At 36.2% G+C, this 23,578-nt stretch overlaps 1 protein-coding gene across 1 annotated transcript; it reads right to left on the bottom strand.

Moving 5' to 3' along the window:
- Window positions 1-14,422: 14,422 nt before the first annotated feature.
- Window positions 14,423-22,745, bottom strand: LOC147548505 (2-oxoglutarate and iron-dependent oxygenase domain-containing protein CP2-like). Its single transcript, XM_086668743.1, has 9 exons — window positions 22,099-22,745; window positions 20,580-20,627; window positions 17,835-18,011; window positions 17,572-17,722; window positions 17,350-17,436; window positions 16,093-16,217; window positions 15,739-15,857; window positions 15,062-15,173; window positions 14,423-14,684 (listed from the first exon to the last, which is right to left on the bottom strand). Exons 1-9 carry the CDS (start codon window positions 22,429-22,431, stop codon window positions 14,649-14,651), a joined length of 1,188 nt encoding a protein of 395 aa, XP_086524869.1. The 5' UTR covers window positions 22,432-22,745; the 3' UTR covers window positions 14,423-14,648.
- Window positions 22,746-23,578: the final 833 nt, after the last annotated feature.

Genomic DNA, 23,578 nt, shown 5'->3' with positions numbered 1-23,578 from the left:
AGTTGTAGCTAGAGACCAACTACGATCGTCGAATTACGAAGTAATTCGCGGCTAACTTCGATCGGATCCTACAACGGGTTACACATAAGAGTGTCAAATTGATCTAGGATATGACTAGTGGGAGTGAGATATAATCATGGGAGTGTCCCATAAACATATCTCATAGGCCTAAAAAGGAATTAGGCAAAGATAGTACAAAAAGGCCAAAAACAGGGTTTTTGGGCCTTAGCCGATTCGGGCACTTTTAGGGCTCGGATTGGGCTGATTTTTGGAGGGACGTTTCCTATTCTTATGAACATTAAATCTGAAAATTTTGGCTGGGTTTGGACGTCATCTCCTTAGGGAATTGAGAAAATACCAATAGTTGCTATTTTCGACTATTTCCCTAAATCTTATTCTAAAGGGTGTTTTAGGAAACCTAAAAGGAGGTGGATTCTTATTAGGGTTCTATATAAACACTCTTAGGGCAGAGAATAAGGTGTGGAATTTCTCTCTAAGCTTTCTTACTCTACCACATCAAGTAGAGAGGGGAAAGTGAGCTAATTCCCATTAACTATCTATCTAGTCAAAGAAGAAGGTGTTCTTCTATCCAACTACCATTGGTGTGCTAGCTATACAACAAGGTGGGAGATCAAATTGATTGCTCGTGTCCCAAGTAGAGGAGCTACACTTGAAGCTCTTGGTCTTCTTCAATCAATTCAACTAGTTCGAGGGAAAAGCGATTAAGGTAATCTACTATCTCCATTAGATTAATTACTAGTTTTGCATGTGATCCTGGGAATACTAGTGTAGACATTAGATGTCATATTTCCGCTATAAACACTAGTAGAAGGGTGTAAATCCCTACAGTGGCGTCAGAGCCTCTTGCAATTAACTAGTTTTTGCTAAGAATCGAACTAGTTCACATTGGATATGATTGATAGTTCAATAAATTGAGTTTATAAAAGTATTTTAAAAGTATTTTAAAAATTATTTAAACTCACAATTTCATATTATTGAATGGGATTCAATGAATTTCAAATTGAGAATCAAATTGTTAAAAGTGTTTTAAAAGACTCAATTTGATTGAATTTCAAACTAATCCATGCTTGATAGTTATGCTTAAAAAAAAGTTTTAAACATAAAATTTGATTAATTTTGAATTGGATTCAAAGATTTTTCAAATTGATTTCAAAATTGTTCTTTGAAAAGTTTCAAAAACCTAGATTTTGATCCAAAATTGGTTTGATTAAGAGTTGTTTTTAAGTTTTGGAAACTTTTGAAAAACAAAATTTGGAATTTTAGAAGTGTTCTAAAAGGAATTTCAAAATTTTAGAAAAGTTTTAAAATTGGAAAATAGCAACTTAGAGTTGCATAAGAAAAAAAAAAAAAAGGGTGGAAACTTGAAGTTTTGGAAACTTCAAGGTTGTTGTCCTGGTCAGGCCAGGACGCGACCAGGACGCGTCCAAGGCCGCGACCAGGACGCGTCCCACTACTGTGGTCGCGTCTTCCAGACGCGACCAGTAGCTATACCAGGACGCGTCCAGTAGCTACCACCAGACGCGTCTGAGGTTCTGGGTGTCTCGGACTAGTCTGAGACACCTAGTGCTGGTCCGGTCCAGCACCAGACACGTCTAGGACGCGTCTGGTACATGGACTAGCGTCCTGGCTCCGGCCAGGATGAGACCAGGCCTTAATAGGCCTCGGCCAGGACATGCCGGCCCTATGGGCCGTGCTATGTCCGGACCTTGTCCGAGCCCTTTTGTGGGCTTGGGCCGGGACTTGTCTAGAACTTGTCCCGGGCTTTTTCGAGGCTTTTCGGACCACGAAAAGGGACCATCATTCGAGTGGGAGTTTTTGCCAACATTTCTTCCGATTCCAACCAAATAATTCCAAAATCAATCCGGGTCATCCAGAAGGCCAAAACGGATTTCTCCTTAAATTGATTTATGAAATCATTAAGAATCGAACCAATATTTTTCCCGAAATTGACCCGGGCTTTCAGAACCCGAAACGGAGTTTTTCTTAAAGATGATTTTAGAAATCATAAAAGATAAAACCGGAACGCACCATTAGTTGAATTCTTCGAATTTAGACTTAAGGTCCGTAATGTGACATGTGATGTCAACAAAAGTATCTCCCAAGATAATCATGCATATATAATTCTTAGCCTTGATATATTATATGATTGCATGTGATGTGAATGCGGGAAACTAGTATGGCCATAGATTTATTTCTTTATTCTTGTTTTAAGCACGGATGGGTGCATGCTTTGTAATTAATTTTAATTTCAAGTTTATACGATCTGCGAATCGTTAGAGTCTTGTAATTAGAGTTAGGGTATATGAGTCCATTGAAGAAACTCGAGGATGAAATCCAAAGGCGAGTGGGAGAAATCAATGGAGGTTCAAAGATGGCGATCTAAGATGAACCAAAAGGCGAAACAAGAAGAAAACCAAAGGAGATTAGATCTTCTAGGTTAGGGGCCATACTAGGATCCATGTCTGCTTGATTTACTTTCTCGCGCGCATTTACTTACTTATTTACGCTTTATGTCGTGGACGTTAGTTAGGCTAAATAGTTCACTATAACAAACGCCAGACTAGCGTAAAAGTCCCCAAAACGTAATCTTGAGTAATCGCCTATCCAGATTAAGACACTCGTTGCGCCCTTGTTCGAGGAAGGTGGGTCGGCCTTCGCAGAGTACCTCCTCTACCTTGGGACAATGCGGGTAGGTCTATAGAAGAGGCCTACACGTCTAAATGGTTCTACTCAACGAGATCAGCAAGAGAGTCTTGGATACTCGAGGCAAAAAGATAGATTAGTCATTCATTAATGAAATCTATCAACCAAGAGTCATAAGGTATGATCAGTGAAGTAGTTCACTCACCCGGAACGACGGAGTCAAAGGGTATGGCCTTCGTCCGCTTTACTCCGAAGAACTGGGGTCTTGGAATCACTTATTCAATCGGGGACGATTTTATTGAATAATGTGGGAAAACTAAGTTTTTCAAAAACGATAACGAGTTTTAAAACTTTGCCATTTCTTTGTGTAGAATTAAGATGACACATGAAAACGGTTTCAACTTTAAAATCACACCTAAGGAAGGTGTTGATCCACTTCCTAGAATGGAAGAATGAATCCGAGAATAGTTCTCAGATTCGAAAGGAAAGCTTACTAGAATACCCAATCCCAATGTTGACTCATACCGAAGAAGGTCAAAAGCCATTTGCAAGCAATCTTATAACATTCTCTTTGGAAGAGTAATGGATGCTAGCATAACCATTAAGACAAACTAAGGAAGAAATTCCTACAGAAGTCATAAATGGAGAGGTACGAGACCTCCAAGGCAATCTGAAAGTCATCCTAAGGGAAGACAACAGAATACATCTATCACCCAATTCAATATCGATTGAACAAAGTTTGATAAAGACCTTAGATGAGTCACTCAGGTTGTTACAAACAAACTGAGCAGAACATACGGGAATATCCAGTCTAAGAAAGGTTCTTGAGATTTGGTACAAAGAATCTAAGAAAGAGATCTTGAGATTCAAAAGGGCAAAAGGATCAGTCAAGTGAGACAAACATTTGATCAAAGAAAAGCAGTTGCCGAGTACATGATCAAGAGTATTCCTCATTACTGTGAATGTTTCTAAAACAATGGCTAGACCATTTAAAAGGAAACTATCTTTAGCACCTGGAGGACAAAAGGAATGGAATTATGAATTCCGGTTCCGTATCCTTGCTAACAAAGTTAAAAACAAGTATCGTAAAATTCCTTCATCAGGTATTTAAGACCAGATGAGCGGCTCAGTGGGAGCTTAAGGGAATTACATACTTGTCTAAAAGAAGTAAAGATCCAAGAGGGAGCAGAAGCAGTAATGCTAGGGATGCTGAAAGGGATCAAAGTCTTCTTTTAGACACTGATCTAGCTTAGAACTTAATAGTGATTATTTTGTTCTTCTAGAAACATATGATGTTTTAAACCAGTGGTAAAATTAACTGAAGGTTAACATTGATAATGGCTAAAATCAAGAGATTCAAACTCATTAAACTTCAGTATTGTCAATTAGGTCTTAAGGACTGAATTGACAAAGTCACCCTTTTCAAAAGGCATAGAGACTGATAATCTATTAGGACTCATACAGTGTTATGCAGACCTATAAGTTTACTTGCAGAAGCTAACGAGAGAAACTTCAAATACGTACTCTGACAACTTCATGAAGTATGGAAACGTACACATCATAAAGTATAAGTCGGAATGTTTGAAAGGTTCAAACAAAGTACAAACCGAAGTAAAAGAATCATTTTGACAAGAGAGTTTAAGTCATCCAATTAGATTGGAGTGGTAAAAACTTGAGTCAAATACTTGATAACCATCAAAGGAGTTGAGAAACCGTTTCCTAACTCGCTCCATGGAACACATCTGAGGGATGGTGGATTCAGTGGGAGTAATCGAACATTGCTATGCATAATTCGATCAAAGATGGGTTTAAGCCAGTCTTCCAAATATTTTGGACATATTCTAGAAACGATTGTTTTCACACTTACCAAAGTCCGTCTAACAGCTAAGCTTGTAAAAGCATTACAAAAACTAGCTAATATCTGACGCAATTTCTTTTGAAAGAAATTTGGGCTTCTTCCACAACCAATCAAGAGAACAAAGTGTTTGTTGCTCATGATAGTATTCTTCTAATAATTAGCAGTCTAGGAGAAAAGCACTAATTGTTACAAGAATAAGTGGGAGAAAAGTACAAGTCGATTTAATTCGATCATGAGAAAAATCATGAAGAGTCATGAAGAACAATCATGAAAACTTGTACAAGACGATTAAATTCGACCAAGAGCAACAAACTGCGGCTCCTCGGAAAAGGAAAGGTTAAAGATATGATCTTGTAAACCCACCGCACAAAAGCGAATGTCATTCGCAGGAGAACTCTCAAAGCGAGTGAAAGTGTCTCTAAAAGAATATCTCAAAGTAGTTGAGATAACTCCAAGTTGTTGTTCAAAAGCCCTAGAAAGGTCAAAATAAAATCTTAAAGACTCAGAAAATAAAGGTTATTTCTGAAGAGATAAAAGACCTGCGTAGAAACGGAAACTGACTCTAGATTTTGGCTAGAAGCCAAAATCATCGTGGAATCCATATCTCGTCAAGACATGAAGCTTGATAATTTAAGTCAACAGAAGACCTAAATTGGTTTTCCAAAGTAGAAAACTGAGAAGGATGGAAACATTCATGTTTCCCGAAACTAGGCAAGAAGAATAAGATTCTTCCAATCAAGTTATGTCCATAGGCATGCTTCAGAAATCTATCAACGGATTAAAAGCACGCAAGAGTTAGAATCTTCGATTCAAAAAGGAAATTAAAGAAGTTTGATTCCTGAGGAATGAAGAAAATCTTGAATCACGAGTTTCAAGAAGGTAAGTGGGAGAAACAAACCTTCCGGGTCCGTATGCTGAGTACATACAAAAGATTGAGTACGACATAAGATGTTGTATAACAGTAACGAACTGACTCAATAAAGGACCACACACAAAAGGATAAAATGCCATTTTGGGCATCTGAAGATCTGTAAGCATAGATCAAAAGGATGATAGGATTAGAGAGACTCAGTACGCTGAGATGCTTGAGATCCGAAACAGAAAATCTAAGACTCGGAAAGTCTAAAAGAATTTCGACCCAAAACTCATGACTAAGAGCGTTGCTAAATCGGAGTTTGAAAAGACACCGACGTAGCAAACAAGCATGAGAGAGAGATTTATGTTCGAAAACATAAAGTCAATCATGTTGGACATGATTAGCATTTAAACATCCGAATTCGGATTTGAAAACCGAAACACTACTTAGAAACATCCTAGAAGGCTAAAGGATGAAGTAGTACAAAAGTTGAACATGTCATCGTAGCAAACTTCCAGACATGGAAGGAAAGTAGGCTAAAAGTGTTTTAAGCCGGGAACTGTTGCAAATACTACATAAAGAATTTAAAGCCTTAACTCTAGTAAAAGTTACTAGAAATTATCAAGGTTGGAGTAAGCAATCTTCAAATTAATTGATAATTAGCAAAGTTTAAAACGGACTACATACGTAGTCAATCTGAACTGTCACCTAAGACATAGTATGAGATTCATACACAGTCTAAGGCATGAGGTATAATTTTAAACCTCGACAAGTAAAATTGAGTGGGTAAAAGGATTTTTACGGAAGAGGCTCAGATTTACAACTCTCGTTATCAGAAATAATAGAGTTATTTCACAAGTCGTCTAAATTTGGTTTAGTATTTAAACGACAGTTCATTGATGATAAAACATTCCGAATAGGTTTGTCAGATACGTGATCTGATGAATGAAACCCTATTAAGTGAACTTGGAATATTTATTATCGAATTCCCTAGTCCAGGTCATTGCATGGACAACAATGACTCACGAAGACTAGCACGGGAGTCGATGGGATAGCGCAGTTTCATGGGCTATAGGAATGGTGTATTCTATTCGACTACGTGGGTGTGTAAAAGGTTTATACACTGGATAACCCTCAAATGAGAAGTACATCACTCGTGATGAATGTCAATACTTCTCATAAAGACAATTGGAGAGATTCCTCAAAACATGAGTGCTCCACTCATCTTATGTAAGGAATGCCCGACTTTGGTTCCGTTAAACGCCGCGCCGTAAAAGGAGGTTATAAAGACGGATACTGGGAAGGACAGGATAGACATGAAGTTAAGTGGGAGCGCAAGAATGGATTGTGTCACCCTAATCACATTAGGTACAAAGTGTCTCAAGGCCACTTGATGAGTAGCAACTGAAAATGCGTGGCCGCGCTCAAACGGATTAAAAGTTAATCGTTTGTCTTTTACAGTTGTACTCGGATATCAAGAAAGTCTGAATGACGTGACGTATCAGATGGGATACTAAATTGACACGGGAATCGAGGAATTGCACTTGTTCTAAGTCCAAGTGGGAGTCTGAAGGAGTTGAAGGAGATGTCCTTCGACCAAGGTGGCAATGCGAGCAATATGTCGGATAGGACAATTGATGTGGAAGATCATCAAGTCCGATTGATTTAGGGATCGTAGAGTTGTAGCTAGAGACCAACTACGATCGTCGAATTACGAAGTAATTCGCGGCTAACTTCGATCGGATCCTACAACGGGTTACACATAAGAGTGTCAAATTGATCTAGGATATGACTAGTGGGAGTAAGATATAATCATGGGAGTGTCCCATAAACATATCTCATAGGCCTAAAAAGGAATTAGGCAAAGATAGTACAAAAAGGCCAAAAACAGGGTTTTTGGGCCTTAGCCGATTCGGGCACTTTTAGGGCTCGGATTGGGCTGATTTTTGGAGGGACGTTTCCTTATGTTATGAACATTAAATATGACAATTTTGGCTGGGTTTGGACGTCATCTCCTTAGGGAATTGAGAAAATACCAATAGTTGCTATTTTCGACTATTTCCCTAAATCTTATTCTAAAGGGTGTTTTAGGAAACCTAAAAGGAGGTGGATTCTTATTAGGGTTCTATATAAACACTCTTAGGGCAGAGAATAAGGTGTGGAATTTCTCTCTAAGCTTTCTTACTCTACCACATCAAGTAGAGAGGAGAAAGTGAGCTAATTCCCATTAACTATCTATCTAGTCAAAGAAGAAGGTGTTCTTCTATCCAACCACCATTGGTGTGCTAGCTATACAACAAGGTGGGAGATCAAATTGATTGCTCGTGTCCCAAGTAGAGGAGCTACACTTGAAGCTCTTGGTCTTCTTCAATCAATTCAACTAGTTCGAGGGAAAAGCGATTAAGGTAATCTACTATCTCCATTAGATTAATTACTAGTTTTGCATGTGATCCTGGGAATACTAGTGTAGACATTAGATGTCATATTTCCGCTATAAACACTAGTAGAAGGGTGTAAATCCCTACACTCCCAGCCCTCAGACTTTACCGTTGGGAGTCCCCGACAACAGTATTGGGGATCCACCTAATAACCCTCACTACCTCTCTCTCACAATTAATTTTCTCCATCTCTCTATCTCAAATTTATCTTTCTTTTTCTCTATCAATTATCTCTCTATTTCTCTCTTCAATGGATAGACCAAACTTAATAATAATGAAAGCTTTTTAGACATGATGAATAATTGTGGGGATGTTGGTTCATCGAATGATGGGGTCGAAGAAACTTTTGATTTTAATGAACCGTCGAACTCATCAGTTTCTGCTAAGCGTTACAGTCATTTAGATGATAATGTGCTCGTTAGTGCTTATTTACATATTGCCACCGATGCGATTATTGGAAATGATCAAAGAACGGATACTTTTTGGAACAAGATTGCCGAACACTTCAACAAGCGTACAAACCAAAATCGTGCTCTGAAGGGTCTTAAATGTCATTGGAGTGAGATAAACAAGCAACACTCGAAGTTTTGTGGTTATTTGGCATTGTTGCAAAGGAACCCAAAAAAGCGGAGAAAATGATAATGATCGGGTAATCACTCTTGATATTTCATTTTTTATCTTTCACAACAATATTTTTTATTTTTGACAAAATTATGAACTTCAAATTTTGTATTTTGGAGTTGAAGTCCGCATATGAATTGTTTAAATAAAACAATGGCGTCAAAACTTTTAAGTTCGAATATGTTATAAAATTTTGAAAGTCATCCCAAATGATCATCAAACATATCTCAATCTTCGACAAACAAAAGAAAACCTTCTTTGGACCAAGACGAAGGATCTCCCTCTATAATCCAACAAAGACCACTTGGATGAAAGGCGAGAAAGGAGGCTAGAGATAAAGCCAAAAGTGGTGAAAGTTCTACAGCGTCTGAGTTTTGGAAAGAGAGAAATGCGAATCATGAAGCTAGAGATAAACTTCTACAAGAGTCCATAAATGTGCAAAACAAAAATATAGATGTGCGAAGAGAAAATGTGGTCGTTGAAAACTAAAATATAGACATTGGGAGCCCGACGTTGGAGTTGAAAAATATCAGGGTCTCCCAAAATTGGGAGCCCGAGCCCCTAACATTTGACTTTCCCTAATGGTTATAGAGTCTGGTTGATCGTATTGTTTTTCCATGAATTTTGGGTCTTGAAGTTGTGTCTGCACTAGCCTTGTGAGTGTTAGTTAAGTTAAGAGTAGACTTTTCTGAGAGAACTAGATCGATCATTGATTGGGACTTAACCCATGTGAGATTTTGGGCCTTTCTATTGTGCTTTGAGTGGTCTATTGCGCTAACTCCGAATAGAGCCTCAACTTCGAAATACTAAAAGGAGCACATTTGATCTCTTGAGTTCGAATTTTACAACCACAGGGATGCCCTGGGGAATGCAACCCTTTCTCTTGTAGGCTGAGAATCTTGTAAATAGTGTCAACTAAATGAAGATAGAAACCTCATCCATCATTTAGATCCCTGAGAATAAGGTATGAAGCAAAGTGAGGAAATTTTACCGAGGGAAAAAGTAAGTCAAGAATGTATTTTGAGAATTATTACCAGAGTGGTATAAAAAGAAACAAAAAAGAGAAAATTAAAAATTGTTTGTTGAGCTTTGTATAAGTGTTTATCCCTTAAAAGTAGTTCTTAAAGATTTGAAGACGTCGGGTTCCCAAGAGCTCTGGTTTCCTTCATCATTAGAGCCTATTAACCTCTACGAAACACTGTTAGAAAGTAGATCACGTGAGCATAGTGATGTTTAAAAGGCCGGGTCGGGCCGGCCCGACCCGGGCTTGTCCAGGGCGAACCAGTTACTAGGTCGGCCCTAGCCAACCCGGGTTGAAATAGTCTCGGGTCAGGCCTCAACCCGGGTTGTTATACAAGGGCCCAGCCCGAGACCGGGTATAGACCCATGCCTGGCTGGGTCGGGTCAGCCCAGGTTTTATATGATTTTTTTTAAAAAGGACTGAAAAAACCAAAATAAAAAGAAAAATATTAAATCAATAGTTTGTTTTGAACTATATAAATCTAAAGTTTAGACATGATTTTCTTGAAATAATTTTTGGGAATGAACTTAGGGTGATTTATGACAAAAGTCAGTATGACATGATTTAGAATTGATTTTGGAAAGATTTTGGGAATATTAAGATATGAAAATAAGTTTAGAAATTTTTTTTTATTGATTTTAGAAATTACTTTGTGGAAATAATTAATAGAGGGTGATTTACATAAATAAATTAATAAGTCTAGGAAAGAGTTTTTGAAAAGATTTTTAGGGAAGTGATTTTAAAAATTACTTTTTAAAAATAATTAATAGATGATGATTTGCATAAATAAGTTAATAAGTTTAAGAAAGATTTTTGAAAAGATTTTGTGGAAGTGATTTTAGAAATTTCGTTTTGGAAATAATTAATGGAGGATGATTTACATAAATAAGTTAGGAAAGATTTTTGAAACGATTTTATGGAAATGAATCTTTTAGGAATGTTGTTGTTGGACAGATCTTTTCGGAAATGAATTTTTTCAACTTATCTATTGAATTTTAAAAAACAAGGAAGGAAAAAAAGGGCTTTGACATGTTTTTGACGGGGCGGTATGGCCCAAACCATAGGCCTAGTCCGAGCCTGGAATAGAACCCGAATTTTGCTCGTTTTCCGTACGGGTCGGGCATGTACGGAACGGGTCGGTCCCAGACCCAACCCGGGCCGACCCGGCCCGACCTTTATAACATCACTAGGTGAGCAGAGTAGGTAAGCTTCCTTATTCCATATTAGTGGTTGTTTCCTTCCTATGAGATCAGTCGTTTACGAAAAAGTTTTGAAATTTTCCTTCAAACTCATGCTCGCACAATGAGTGAACCATTTTTTAGTGACTTGAATGTTTGAGTGTATGACCGTGAGGCAACAGTCAAGGCGAAATGTATTAAGAGGGTAATCAAGGTCTTCTCTTTTCGGAACCGAAATGATGCTCATATTGGCTGGTCACGTGCACTTCGAGTCTAAATTATTAGTTAAGAGGTTTTTAGCAGTTGTATGGGTTGATTGACTTGGAGAAGAAAATAATCTAGACCATACAACTGCTAAAAGTCTCCTAAATCGGATTCTAATTTATATCTCTTTTAAATAAAATATACTTTGATCACTCTCTCTCTAGATTTCGGTTAAAAGAGAAGAAATAATTCCAACCGAATCTCCTTTAATCGCTTTAAGTATACTCTCTGTAACAGATTTGATGCTAATTTCTTCATGATTCTCTCTCTAAGATCTTCCATCAGAGAAAGAGAAACGCCCAGCTCCTCTTCAAGCTCTCTATGAAAATATCTCAATCCATCAAAGCCTTTTGGTAAGAAAAAGATCTCTTCCTCTGTTCGGGCATAATCGAATATCTCTTTCTACCATTATCCACTTCTTCTAATATCTCTCTATCTCCCTAGAAATATGTTCATCGAATCTCTTGTTCAATTTCATTCTATCTCCAGCTCTCCTTTCATCTACTGTAAAATCGATTATTCCAAAAACTAAAAATGAGAGAAAAAGAAAAATTGAAATAACCTCCACAAATCTGGGCACTAATAAGGTGCAACTTTGCTGGCTATGGTCCATCACCCTTTGGTGTAACGGTTGGACACCCCTCTTAAGCCCATGAGGTTATGGGATCGAGTCTCGGTGGAAGCAGTTGTCATCAAGATTTATCCTATGTAGTTTAGGTTGTAAATAATGTAATAATTGTCGGGCTTTAGGCCTCTTTGTTGTCGGGCTTTAGGCCTCTTTGTTGTCGGGCTTTAGGCCTATTTCATTCTTGGTTTAAATTAGGCGGTTATCGTGCTTATTACATCTTCATGATGTATCAATACCTTGTAGACTAACGTAGATCGTAGTCGAATTCTCAAAAAAAAATTAAAAAATTGGTGGCTATGGAAGCGATAACGTGCATCGCGGGAAAATGAAGGCAGTACGACGCGCCACATCAGATAGATCGACCTGTACATAAACATTTTCGAACATTAAATCTAGTAGATGCTCTCAGGTACACGGTAAACATCATGTGCTCGGGTGTACTGGATATTGGACTCTGGAAAATCCCAAAACACACCCGAGTTTGACATAAGATGACCCGAATATCCTTGTAGCCGTGTGACTCAATTCCCTCTTGCCAACATGTGTCGCTAAAAGCTCTATGGTCAATTGACTTTGACTCCTACTTTGACCCGATATAATTTTCTCATCCGGACTCCGATTTGGCTTTTGTTTTCGCCTACGAGTTCGTCTTGGACTCTACCTCTCATCCTAGTATCAAGATTGGCCAACACTCCTAGAGCACCTTTGCCACCAAATGACCAAAATGCCCTTCATGAATCTTTCTCCTGTTTTTATCCATTTTTCGAGCTTAATCACGTGAAACACACCTGGACAAGAGAAATAATCAGTATATTAGAATAATGCTTCGAAATAGACTAACATGCTAAAGTTAAAAGAATCAGATGAGACATGTAATATGGTTTGATGGGTAGAAAAGAGGGAAATTTCATGTCTCATCAACAAATGTTCATAAAAGAAGAAGAAGATGAAGTTTGATGAGTTTTGTAAAGAAAGAAAATTGTATTTATAGATAATGAGAAATTGAATATGGTTGTTGGATGGGTAGAAAAAGAGAGAAAGTTAAATTTAAATTTTAGAATTCAAGATAGGTGGGAGTTGGAACTGACTTTTTGAGGCTAAGCTGAGACTGAAAATTTTGAGTGAAAAAGTGGTTTTTTGAACCTAAGTCAAGTCGGAGTTGGAGACTTGGAGTTGCTCTTAGGATGTGCGTGCCCATCCATTTCCAACTTCTGCAGCATCTTGTCTATTTTTTCACTCATCCCATCTCCAAATGGATAGGTTGTGACAATGGAAAAATTTCAGTGGAAGGGAAGAAGTTTTATAGGGGCCTCCTGTAAGTGTTATAGGCGCCTCCTTCACAAACTCCCTCTCAAATTTGCCTTGAGGGAGGCGCATATAACAATTATAGGAGGCACCTTTAAAACAGCCCATTTGCTAAACCTCAAAACCTTTGGAAGCTTTTCCCCACAAGTAGAAAAATAATCAAAGTTCTCCCTATAGTACTCTTAGCCCGCAAAAAGTTCTTCTCCAGAAAGGGAGGAATGTACTTCGTGCAGGTTTTTTCATATCCATTTTCTTCTTGAATGGATATGGTGAGATGGATGGGAAGAAAGCCCAGCAACAGGGCCCAGCCACCTGTTTGTCAAGTGTTCACAATTTACAGACCTCCCTTAGAACATCTCCAATACAAGATTCAAGAAAAACTCTAAAAATCTTATGTGTCAAGTGTGAAAAATGGATCTCTAAATGGTCTCTTTCTTATTTGGCTATTTAGAGATACTCTATGGGAAAGTCTTCTCCAATGCAACACTCAAAAGAAACTCTAACAACTTATATTTTGTGTAAAATTAATTGATTTGCTTACGTGGCACTTAGAGATCCTCAAGAGGACACTTTGAAGGATCTCTAAAATAACTACCACTTCCTCATTTTAGAGATCCAAGTTAGGTGTCGCATTGGAGATGGATTTTGAAGAGAAACTCTAAAAAATCCTATGCAGCACTCTAAGATTTAGAGTTTGAGTGTTGCATTGAGATGCTCTTGTGCCACACATTTTAGAGGAATAGACATTATATTCTAGCAATAAAAATTAACCACGATTTTGGAGCTTCCAAAATGATCCTCGTGACAAAAACTTAGTCAATCAAGATCGACTTAGAAGACATCCTTAATCTTTATCTTCACATTACTTCCACCGCCACCATTTCTTTTCTCTCTTCCTCTCTCTCCAAAAAAAAAGAAACCCTACAGCCTAGTTGGATTTTCTAGAGAGAAAGATAGGGAAAGGAAGAGACTGGGAGAACAATAGAAATCAGTCGTAAATAGAGTTGTCAGTATGCGGAAATTGTAGTGGTGATATGAGGTGAAGATGATGATCAAAAAACAAAATACAGTCATGTAAATTTTAGGGTAAAAATAAAGACCCACCCTTAAATCAATCTTAATTAACCAAGTCTTTGTACCAAGTAGACAAATTTGGATACCCCAAAGACAGCCTACCAATTCTCTACGTAAGTGAACTTCTTCCTCAGCAGTAACATGTCCAAAACAAGAAACAACAAAGACCTAATATAATAACACATATTTGTCATTTCCATAAATGGCCCTGATAACGGATAACCTAACTAGTAAGGAAAGGGAAAGGCAAAAAAAAACCAGAGAAAAATCTGCAAGTATAACATATAACAAAAAGGAAAGAAAACATCACGCCCGTCGACGGCAGGAGTAAAAAAACCACCAAATGTTTTCAAGCACAGTAGACGAAGATCTACTCAGAAACGATCAAAGAAACAAAAAGAACCAATTGTTCTAAAAACTCATACCTCCCTCGGAGGATTTAGAAAATATCATGGAAAGTTGGATTTCCCCCCAATCCACCCATAACCAGTATAGTGTTGCTAATAATAACCAAGTTTGAAGCACTCAAGGCAACATCCACCATTGATTAAAGCAAAAGAGATGAATACATGAACGGCCAATAATCATATAGATAGTTCTTCGGTTTAGTTACCACACCCATTAACAACTTAGCGTCAGTGACGGACTTTGGAGAGTTGAATGAGAAAATGCCTATCTGTATTCAAATTTATATGTTACAATCACACTTTTTTACCCCTTCCATCACAAATTTGTTTGTGGTCAAGCCACCGAATCTCCTTCCCTTCTAAGCAATTCCTGTGACACAAAAGTTTTTTTTTTTTTGATGAGATCTGTGACACAAAAGTTACCGACCCAGAAAGAAAGATCAGCACCATTTCCAGTTCATGTTAGGTAAATGAAAGCGGTCCTAGAAATTTAACCAGACCTCGATACCATCTAATTCACCATGATCCAATAAATACAGTATTAAGCAACAGGGGGCTAGCAAAGTGCTTCAAACAAGACTCTACAAATGATATTCAAGATACATATTCCATTACTAAAAACTAGCGAGCTAGTCTATAATTACTCTTACTTGTATATATTGTTAATCACTAGCCATAAATAGAAAAATATAGAAGACAAAAGAAGATGACTTTTTATAAGAATTAAGGGATAAGATCCAGTCTTACCAGTTTGGTTGCTGCAACTGAGAGACGCTGCTTTTCTTTCTTCTCACGTTGGCACTCGCCACACCAGGTAGAAAAATCCTTCTGGTACTTCTTAAGCTCCCTAAAAACTGAACTGTGGAGAGATGTTCATGCGGCATAAGCCAATAAACTAGGTTAGATTTTGATTTATGAAAAAAAAAAGTATAGATATATATATCTGAATATCTTCTACTTTAATCTGAATCTCTTGGGAGACACCCTAAACTATTCATGGTGGGGTTACCCACGAGAAATGAAGAAACCTTTCATTCTTTTTCTACTTTAATCTATAAGAACCAATCACACATCCAATATCGAATGACTGAGCACTCAGATCCTATCGCAAGGCTGGATACTAACATCAACAACTAAGGAACAAAGTAGCAGCCAAGCCAAGCTTATAATTTTTATTATTACACGTCCCTAAAATTCAATAGAACTACAGTGCGACAGCAAAATATGAGGTACATGACAAAGTTATTAATTTAGCTTTTTTTTAGCAGGATATCATACTTAGCTTGTTAAGAAAAATTCAGAAGGCATGACGCATGATACTTATAACATTTAGAAAAACCGAGTAGCCTTTTAAGTGAACAAAATGCCAGAGGGGTCCACAAAGTAACATATTACATATTTAAAAAATGCGTGAGAAAAGATACCTTCTACACCACAGAAGCAAGTTGACTCGATGCCCCGATATTGTGGGCCTGGCACCATGCCGATGGCGACCACGGTGAAGAACAGCTCGGCCTGGAACATGGGAGTAATCTAATATCTCCTGTAGAAGTAAAAGATACCTCTATCAAACTGATTTCAACCCGCATCCGTAGAAAGAATTTGAAATTCTACCTTTTTATGAAAGATAAATTCAGTGGACTATATTTATACCAGGACATTAACGAAATGAGATAAACTATTGTCAGCATTTGAACAAGTTACATTTTGGTGCTTGGTGGGTTTTACTGCTAAAACAATATTAGGTAATATGTTATCACAACGAAACAACATCATACCTCAGGCTGAGTTTCACTGTTTACGTGTTTATCACAGCGTATTCCTCGAAAGAACAGCTCTCCACCAGAAAATTGCTTACCCAAGCACACATTCAAAGTTACTTCAGAATCATCCACATGGAAGCCTACAAACATAAAACTGCTTTGACTTAGGACAAAAAACATTAACCTCAGATCTTCTAAGAGAAAAACTAAAATAATTAGTAGCGAAAGTAAATACCAAAAGGAAACCCGAACAAGTAACCAATCACAGAGGAAAACTAATGAAAGATAATGCATTTCAGGATCAGTTTTACAAAGCAAGAGTTTATATAAGTTCAGCCAAGGGCTCCAGCTTACATGAGTTGATTCCCGAAAAACAACAAAGACTAAAGATTGAATCATGAACGTGAAGCACCACCACTAATTAATTTTCTCAGAATACCATATTCGAAACAAAGTCTTCATACATTAGGTGCTATTTCGAGGGTTTTTTTCCTCTTTTTTGGTAAAAGAAGGTGTGCAACTACAACCGGAAGAAGCACTTTGAAATAAAATATAAAATCTCAACTAAAGCTTGAAGAAATCATGTAAATAATATACACCTCTTGCACAAATCAGAAGTAACCTCGAATCTTCAACTAGATTCAACTAGAACTCTTAAATAAATAGAAGAGCATAAAGTAATCCCTTCATGAATTTGGAAATTGGAACATTTCTAAAACAATAAAAACCATAACCTAAGCTTAAACTCAGGTAGACCTCTTTTAATAGGTGAATACTATCTGTGTTCTGTTAGCACTGCCTAAATCCTAATCTTTGTAAAATAAGCAAACGAAATGAAAACCTTATCTAAGAAACCCGATTGAGAAGGAAAGTAGATTTAATCTAAAAGGGAAGCCCAATTAAAACAGCATCCGTGGCTGACAAGATTTAGGAGCAAATATTATCTAACATATTAATTAAAATAATAGAAACTTCTTGAGCCAAATAAACCTTTAGGGGAGCGCCTAAAAAGGGTTATTGGTTCACATCATAAACCTCTATATCCGAGACAGAAGTTTCATACCTTCAAAGACCAGATAAGCAATAAAACAAGAATGAAGAACAAAATATTAATCAGAGACAAGTTTGTTCTTAATGTTAATAAATGGCGTTCCTCTGTAAGCTATAATCATTAAGCAGTGAAATTCTGTCCAAGAGGTAGTAAGGTGATCCAGCCATACACAAAGTACAGACAACGTTCACATTAAGCAACAATTCACATAAATCACCTACCCAGTTCGACATCCCTATCCTTTCCATATTCAACAACAAAACCATGATGAGAATCTATAGTGGACCCACCAACTTCTGGGAAAAAAACTGCAAAACAAATATAACACAGCATCAAGTTATCCACAAAATGAAATAACTCAAGAACGTCACTGGCTGGACGGCTGGAGTCATCTTACCAAAACTTTAGAAATTTGACAATCGTCTTTATCAGAAACATATTACCTCTAGATATTGGACGTATAAAGTCATCCATAAGCTTGTCAAGTGCTGTTTCCAATCCAAAGTCATCAAGAACGGCGCCGAATTTATTCATTGTATTTGGCCGCATGATTTTGAATTTGGTTTCATGTACCCAATTTTCGAAATTCACTACCTAAGAAAGCAGAATTGAAAGAGATCAAATTTGAAAAACAAAATGTCATAGAGCTTAACAGGGAAAATTTGAATCTACCGTGTCAGAGTGCCAATAAGAGAACAGTCGCTACCTCGGATAATAACAGTTCACAGAACCGTGGGTGAAGCATTTCAAATGTATACACTCCTGGTGAGGGTTCAGATATTATACTTCTTAAACTCTCTTCTGTATTTGCTTTTATTGCATCAATAAATGATGGGACAAAAAAAGTTGCAGGCTGCATAGCGTACAGTTCTCTGTGCAAAGGCTGCAAAAGAAAAGATGAAACAACAAGGTAAGGCACCAAAAGTAAAAACAAGGTTTACATAAGATGTTACTAATTAAAACAAAAGTTCTGTTCATTTGCTAGAGATACAACAGTAACCCAAAGTTTACCACCGTACCGTACAAGAAAACTAAAACCCAATATCAAAATATTCATAAAAGAAACACCCCTAGTAGGCGTAACTTGGTAACTGTTAAAAAACCTACAGCTAACACATAATTAAATGGTTAAGCACCAGTTTTACAAGAATTTAATCAGCAATACCCACTCTCTCTCTCTTCGTTGTCTTCAAAGTTCAGTAACAAAACTACAAACACCCAAGCACGGTAGTAGAGAGTAAATGCAATCAAAAGATGCCCACTTTTGATGTGTGAACAGAAAAATATGTGGACAAACTAGACAGATATATGTCTTTACGGGAGGAGATGAACCAAGTCGGGGCGAAGTCCTTAAACTAGGACTCCAGTTACTAATATGAATAGGATTTTTGAGTGAGAGGCCCAAAAAATGGAGGGTAAATAAGCATTATCCCCAGCCCAGAAAAAAAATTAGAACCCAGTCCAAATTGTCAGGACAGCTCACAGTTTTCTGGTTTTTATTTTATTTATCCCTCTTTTGCCCCTCCACGGGAAAGTTCTGTGTTTTCTGACAATCTGACGGACGACAGCGAAGCAATTAATTCCCCGTACATGACGTCATGTCAGAGAAACATTCAGATTTTCTGAAAATTCAAAAATGGCGCCATTTTTTGACGAAATTTCAGCCAATTTTTTTGGATCCCTCCCATTATATTTTGTTTCAACTCCTTCTTTCTTCTTATTTATACATCCAAAAATCTTCTTTATCATTCTTATTTTGTTTTTCACATTTTATCTTCTTCATCTCTTTCAATCTCTAAAAACATAAATTTTCTTTTCTTTCTCTCTCTAAAAGTTTTATTTTCTTATTTTTGGATGTTCATCATTCTTTTTTGTTTCACATTTTATTTTCTTCATCTCTTTCAATCTCTAAAAACATCAATTTTCTGTTCTTACTCTCTCTAAAAGTTTTATGTTCTCATTTTTGGGTGTTCATCATTCTTATTTTGTTTCACATTTTATCTTCTTCATCTCTTTCAATCTCTAAAAACATTAAAGTTTTCTGTCTTTCTCTCTCTAAAAGTTTTATGTTCTTATTTTTCTTCTTCATCACTCTTATTTGTTTCACATTTTATCTTCTTCATCTCTAAAAACATCAAAGTACATAACCAAATGTCCAGTGCACAGAACCATTTCCGGTACAGGAGAAAATTCCCAGTTCAAAAGTGTCCAGTACTAAACCAAATGGCCAGTACATAGAACAATTCCCGGTACACAAGAAAATTCCCACTACAAAAATTTCTAGTACATAACCAAATGGCTTGTACACAGAACAATTCCCGGTACACAAGAAAATTCCCAGTACAAAAATGTGTAGTACATATCTAAAAAATGATCAGCACACTAAATAGTTCCCGGTACACAAGAAAATTTCTTTATACAAATAAATGAAATACTACCAAAAATGAAGAAATTTGTTGAGATTGGAAAGAGATCAGAAATAAATCTGGAAAAAAAAAAGAAATTTGTTGAGATTGGAGAGAGAAATATGTGTGAGAGAAAATAAAAAAGAAATAAGAAATAAATCTGGAAAAAAGAATGAAATTGGTTGAGATTGGAGAGATAAATATGTTTGGGAGAAAATAAAAAAGAAATAAGAAATAAATATGGAAAAAATAACGAAAATGGCAAGTTGGTAAATTTTGTAATGGCAATTCTGTAAATTCGTGGACAGTACAAGGTTTAATGTCAGATGCGTCAGACTATTTTTCAAAAATTTTCGCATTTCCCGGGAATTTTTCGGTGGCAATTTTGTAAATTTATGGAAAGTACACTGTATGATGGGAGGTGTGTCAGATTATTTCTCAGAAATTTGAGAGTTTCCCGGAAATTTTTCGATGGTCGTTTCGTAAATTTTGAAAAGTAGAAGGGTGTTTCGGAAATTCCACCCCCACCTCCTGACCATTGGACCTGCCCCTTATTCTTTTCCTGCAGTGGACCTGCTTCTTATTTTGGGTCAAGGATTGGGCCTTTTGCCCAACCCCTCATATGAATATGCCTACATATTAGAGGATCCATCTATTATTCTATATTGCAGCCAATCTTGCCAGTAAGGAGGAGACGACACACATTTCAATCTTCACTTCACTCAGAATCAGTTATGGGTAAGAATATTGTAACACCTCTTGCCATATGGTTCAATATCCGAGGTCGTTAGATACAAACCCCAAACTAGCCATTAGGAACAAGCATTAGTCGATATCTTCCGAGGTTGTGTATAGATTCTCTTGTTCTCCATTAGTCCAACTTAAGGTTATTGTTTGTATAAACTTATTAAGCAACAAATATTCAGTAATAGTGTAGACCATTATGTCTGTACAGTGTACGCACGCTTTGTTTTAAATCTGTACAAAATTGAACATTATACCTTCTCAAGAAAGGATACTACAAGAAAATTTACCAGAAGACACACCTGATAATTTGATATTATTTTATGCCTATATTCTCTGTGCCTCTGAACCTGAAACAAATAAGAACACAGAAGAGGTTATTTGAGATTGAAGCAATCCTTCTTTCACTTCCGTGAAATATGCTATTTTCCTTTCTTTTCATTTGAGAATTGCAATACAATTTATAGATTTAACTTGAGAATGAGTGGAACTGGAAAATTAATTGCTCCGGGAGAATTGTGTAAAATTGCTTCATTATGTGTAATCTTGCAAGTGCAATCTAGTATTTACAATAAATTTTGGAATCGATATCTGAAGTAGAGCAATATATCTGATTAATAAAACAAACAAACAGTTGCATCAACTGGAATGCACTGTCACTATAAATCAACTGAAAGTGTCTGGAAAGAATTCACTTATGCACTAACCCTAGATGACATGGACCCACCAAACCTATCCTCAAAAAGTCTATAAAACTAAACTTTGAAGTTTGGACTGTTACCATCATTAAGCAAATAGGATCACCATGAGAAGGGAGAATTAGTACAACACTTTCATCACCACAAAAAATGCCTATGACAATATGAACTCAAATATTACCAAGGTAACTCCAAGGTATTAAAGGTGAAAGATGAGGAGGCAGAGCCTGTAAGAGCTGTGTGGGTCGTCCACATTAATTATACTTTATACAGATACACATGATATATATGACAGGGCAGCGCCTATGGAATAAAATAAAGTCTTAACATGTTCAAAGTAATACGATGTCAATCTAGAACTTAAACATATGAAGCTCAAACAGAAAGCATGGCAATTTTCCTATTCTGAATAACATAGTAGCCTTGCTATTTTATTTGCAGATTTTGAAATACGAATTAACAGCCGACCACAGACAAAAAAAATTGTACTTTTCAAAACTAAATACGACTTATTAGTGAACTCAGCTATGACTGCCCTAAATTTTAATTTCATCAAGTTATAACTTCACGTTTTGATATCTAGTTATCGATCTGTCTTAGGTTTATTCCTTTAGATAGGGTTGAAGGTATCCAACACTCTACGACATATATAAGTTTATTCCAGTCTGGTTTTACATACCCATGCTAAAATATAGCAAAGATGATGTTACCTAGTCTTATTTCTAATCAATTCTCTATTTACTTCTGTCTGATCACCGACAATTAGCAGCTGAAATTCTTTTCCCATTCTGTACTTTGAATGAATTAAACAACCAAAATACTCATTTATACGTATGAATTTAGCTCAAATTTGCATAATCCACAGCAATAGAAGAAGAAATCAAGGAATTACTCATTAACGTCACAACTACAATTATGAAAAGATTCATTAAGAGAAAAAGTAATGTACAACTTTTCCCTCCGAATAACAAAATTATGAACCCTAAATGGTGTAATTTCAAAGTTCCAGTGTAATTGAATGTTGGAAAATTCATATTTTGACCAAATGGGGGAACAACTACTAGTATATATATATATATATATATATATATAGAGAGAGAGAGAGAGAGAGAGAGAGACTGACTCTGGTCCGTTCTCCTTGAGGCAAATACCTAGCCAAAATGTCTGTCATGTACTGAACCTTAACTTCTCGAGTAACACTAAGCATACTAGGAGGAAGATAACGTTCAAGGGAGCTAAAAATACAAGGATTAAACTCCAATTGAAGATCTTCATAACTCTCTGGTTTGTGATCTGTGTTTGGATTCAAACGAAGCCTTTGATGAGACTGAGTCTGAGATTGAGGATACAATAATGAAGGACGATTCACCATTGATGGTACTGAAACAATACCATTCCCATTTCCATTACCAGTTTGCGAAGGTTCTCTTCGCTCCACAGCTCCATCAAAAGACATAATTACTCAGAAAAACTCAATTTGGAGAAAGATCGATCTCCTCTGACTAAATAATGATTGATTGGCATAACATTTATACAGAAATTCGAAGAAAAATAGAAGAATTGTTGAATTTCGGTCGGGTGGAATTTTAGGGCTTCGAAGAGACCCTGAGGAGAGAGATAGTTAGGGTTTTGGAGAACAAGGAGGTTACGAATGTAGCATGTGTGTTCGGATTAGTATTTTTTTTGCTACTTGTTCGTGCGCGTGCATTGGACGTGAGGGGGTTCTAGAAACTTATCTGCCGGGACCATCTTACAAATTTTTAGTCTTACGTCCAAAGGTTAGGAAACTTAGGGGGTGTTTGTGGTTGAAGAAACGTCTCCAAATATGTGTGTTATTGATTGTGGACATTTCAAATGTCTTCAAATGTCTGTGTTATTTATTAGGGAATAAATGTTCTCAAATATTTGTGTAATTCGTTTGGGACATTACAAATGTTTCTGTTATTCGTTTGAGACATGAAATTATGGGCATTTCAGGACAAATTGATTATATGGACATCTGTAGACATTTTAGTTTAAATTTGGGGAGTTTTTGGAGAGAAAATGTTTCTAAAAAATATGGAAGACAATTGAGGACACTTCGGGACATTTCAGTAAGGAAGATAATAAAAATAATTATTATTATCAGTTAGATTAATAATATATAATAAATGATATATAACAATATTAATTATTATTAATATTATTATAATACTCTATTATAGTAATAATAATATTATTATCAAATTAGATTAATAATACATAATAAATAATATATAACAATATAAACTATTATGAACTATATTATAGTAATAATATTACTATATTATACTAATATTATTTAATTATAATGTTAACTTATTATTCTATTATTATTATATTATATTATTATATTATATTATTATATTAAATAATAAATATTTACCAATTGTGTAATAATTTCCAAAGTTGGCTACAAAAGTAAAAAAATATATATATATAATTTTGGAATATTAATAGAAATTTGTTCTTTCATATGATAAGACAATAATATTAATATTCAATAATAAATATTATCAAATGTCCATAAATGTCTGCTGATGTCAATAATGGCTTTCCGTTTTATAAGCATGAAACAGGGAGTT

Source organism: Eschscholzia californica, unplaced genomic scaffold (genome assembly GCF_041429995.1).
Source record: "Eschscholzia californica isolate CP2 unplaced genomic scaffold, dmEscCali1.0.p SCAF_3, whole genome shotgun sequence".
NCBI lineage: Eukaryota > Viridiplantae > Streptophyta > Magnoliopsida > Ranunculales > Papaveraceae > Eschscholzia > Eschscholzia californica.
The sequence above is the reverse complement of the archived record's forward strand: the minus strand, read 5'-3'. Positions and strand labels throughout refer to the sequence as shown.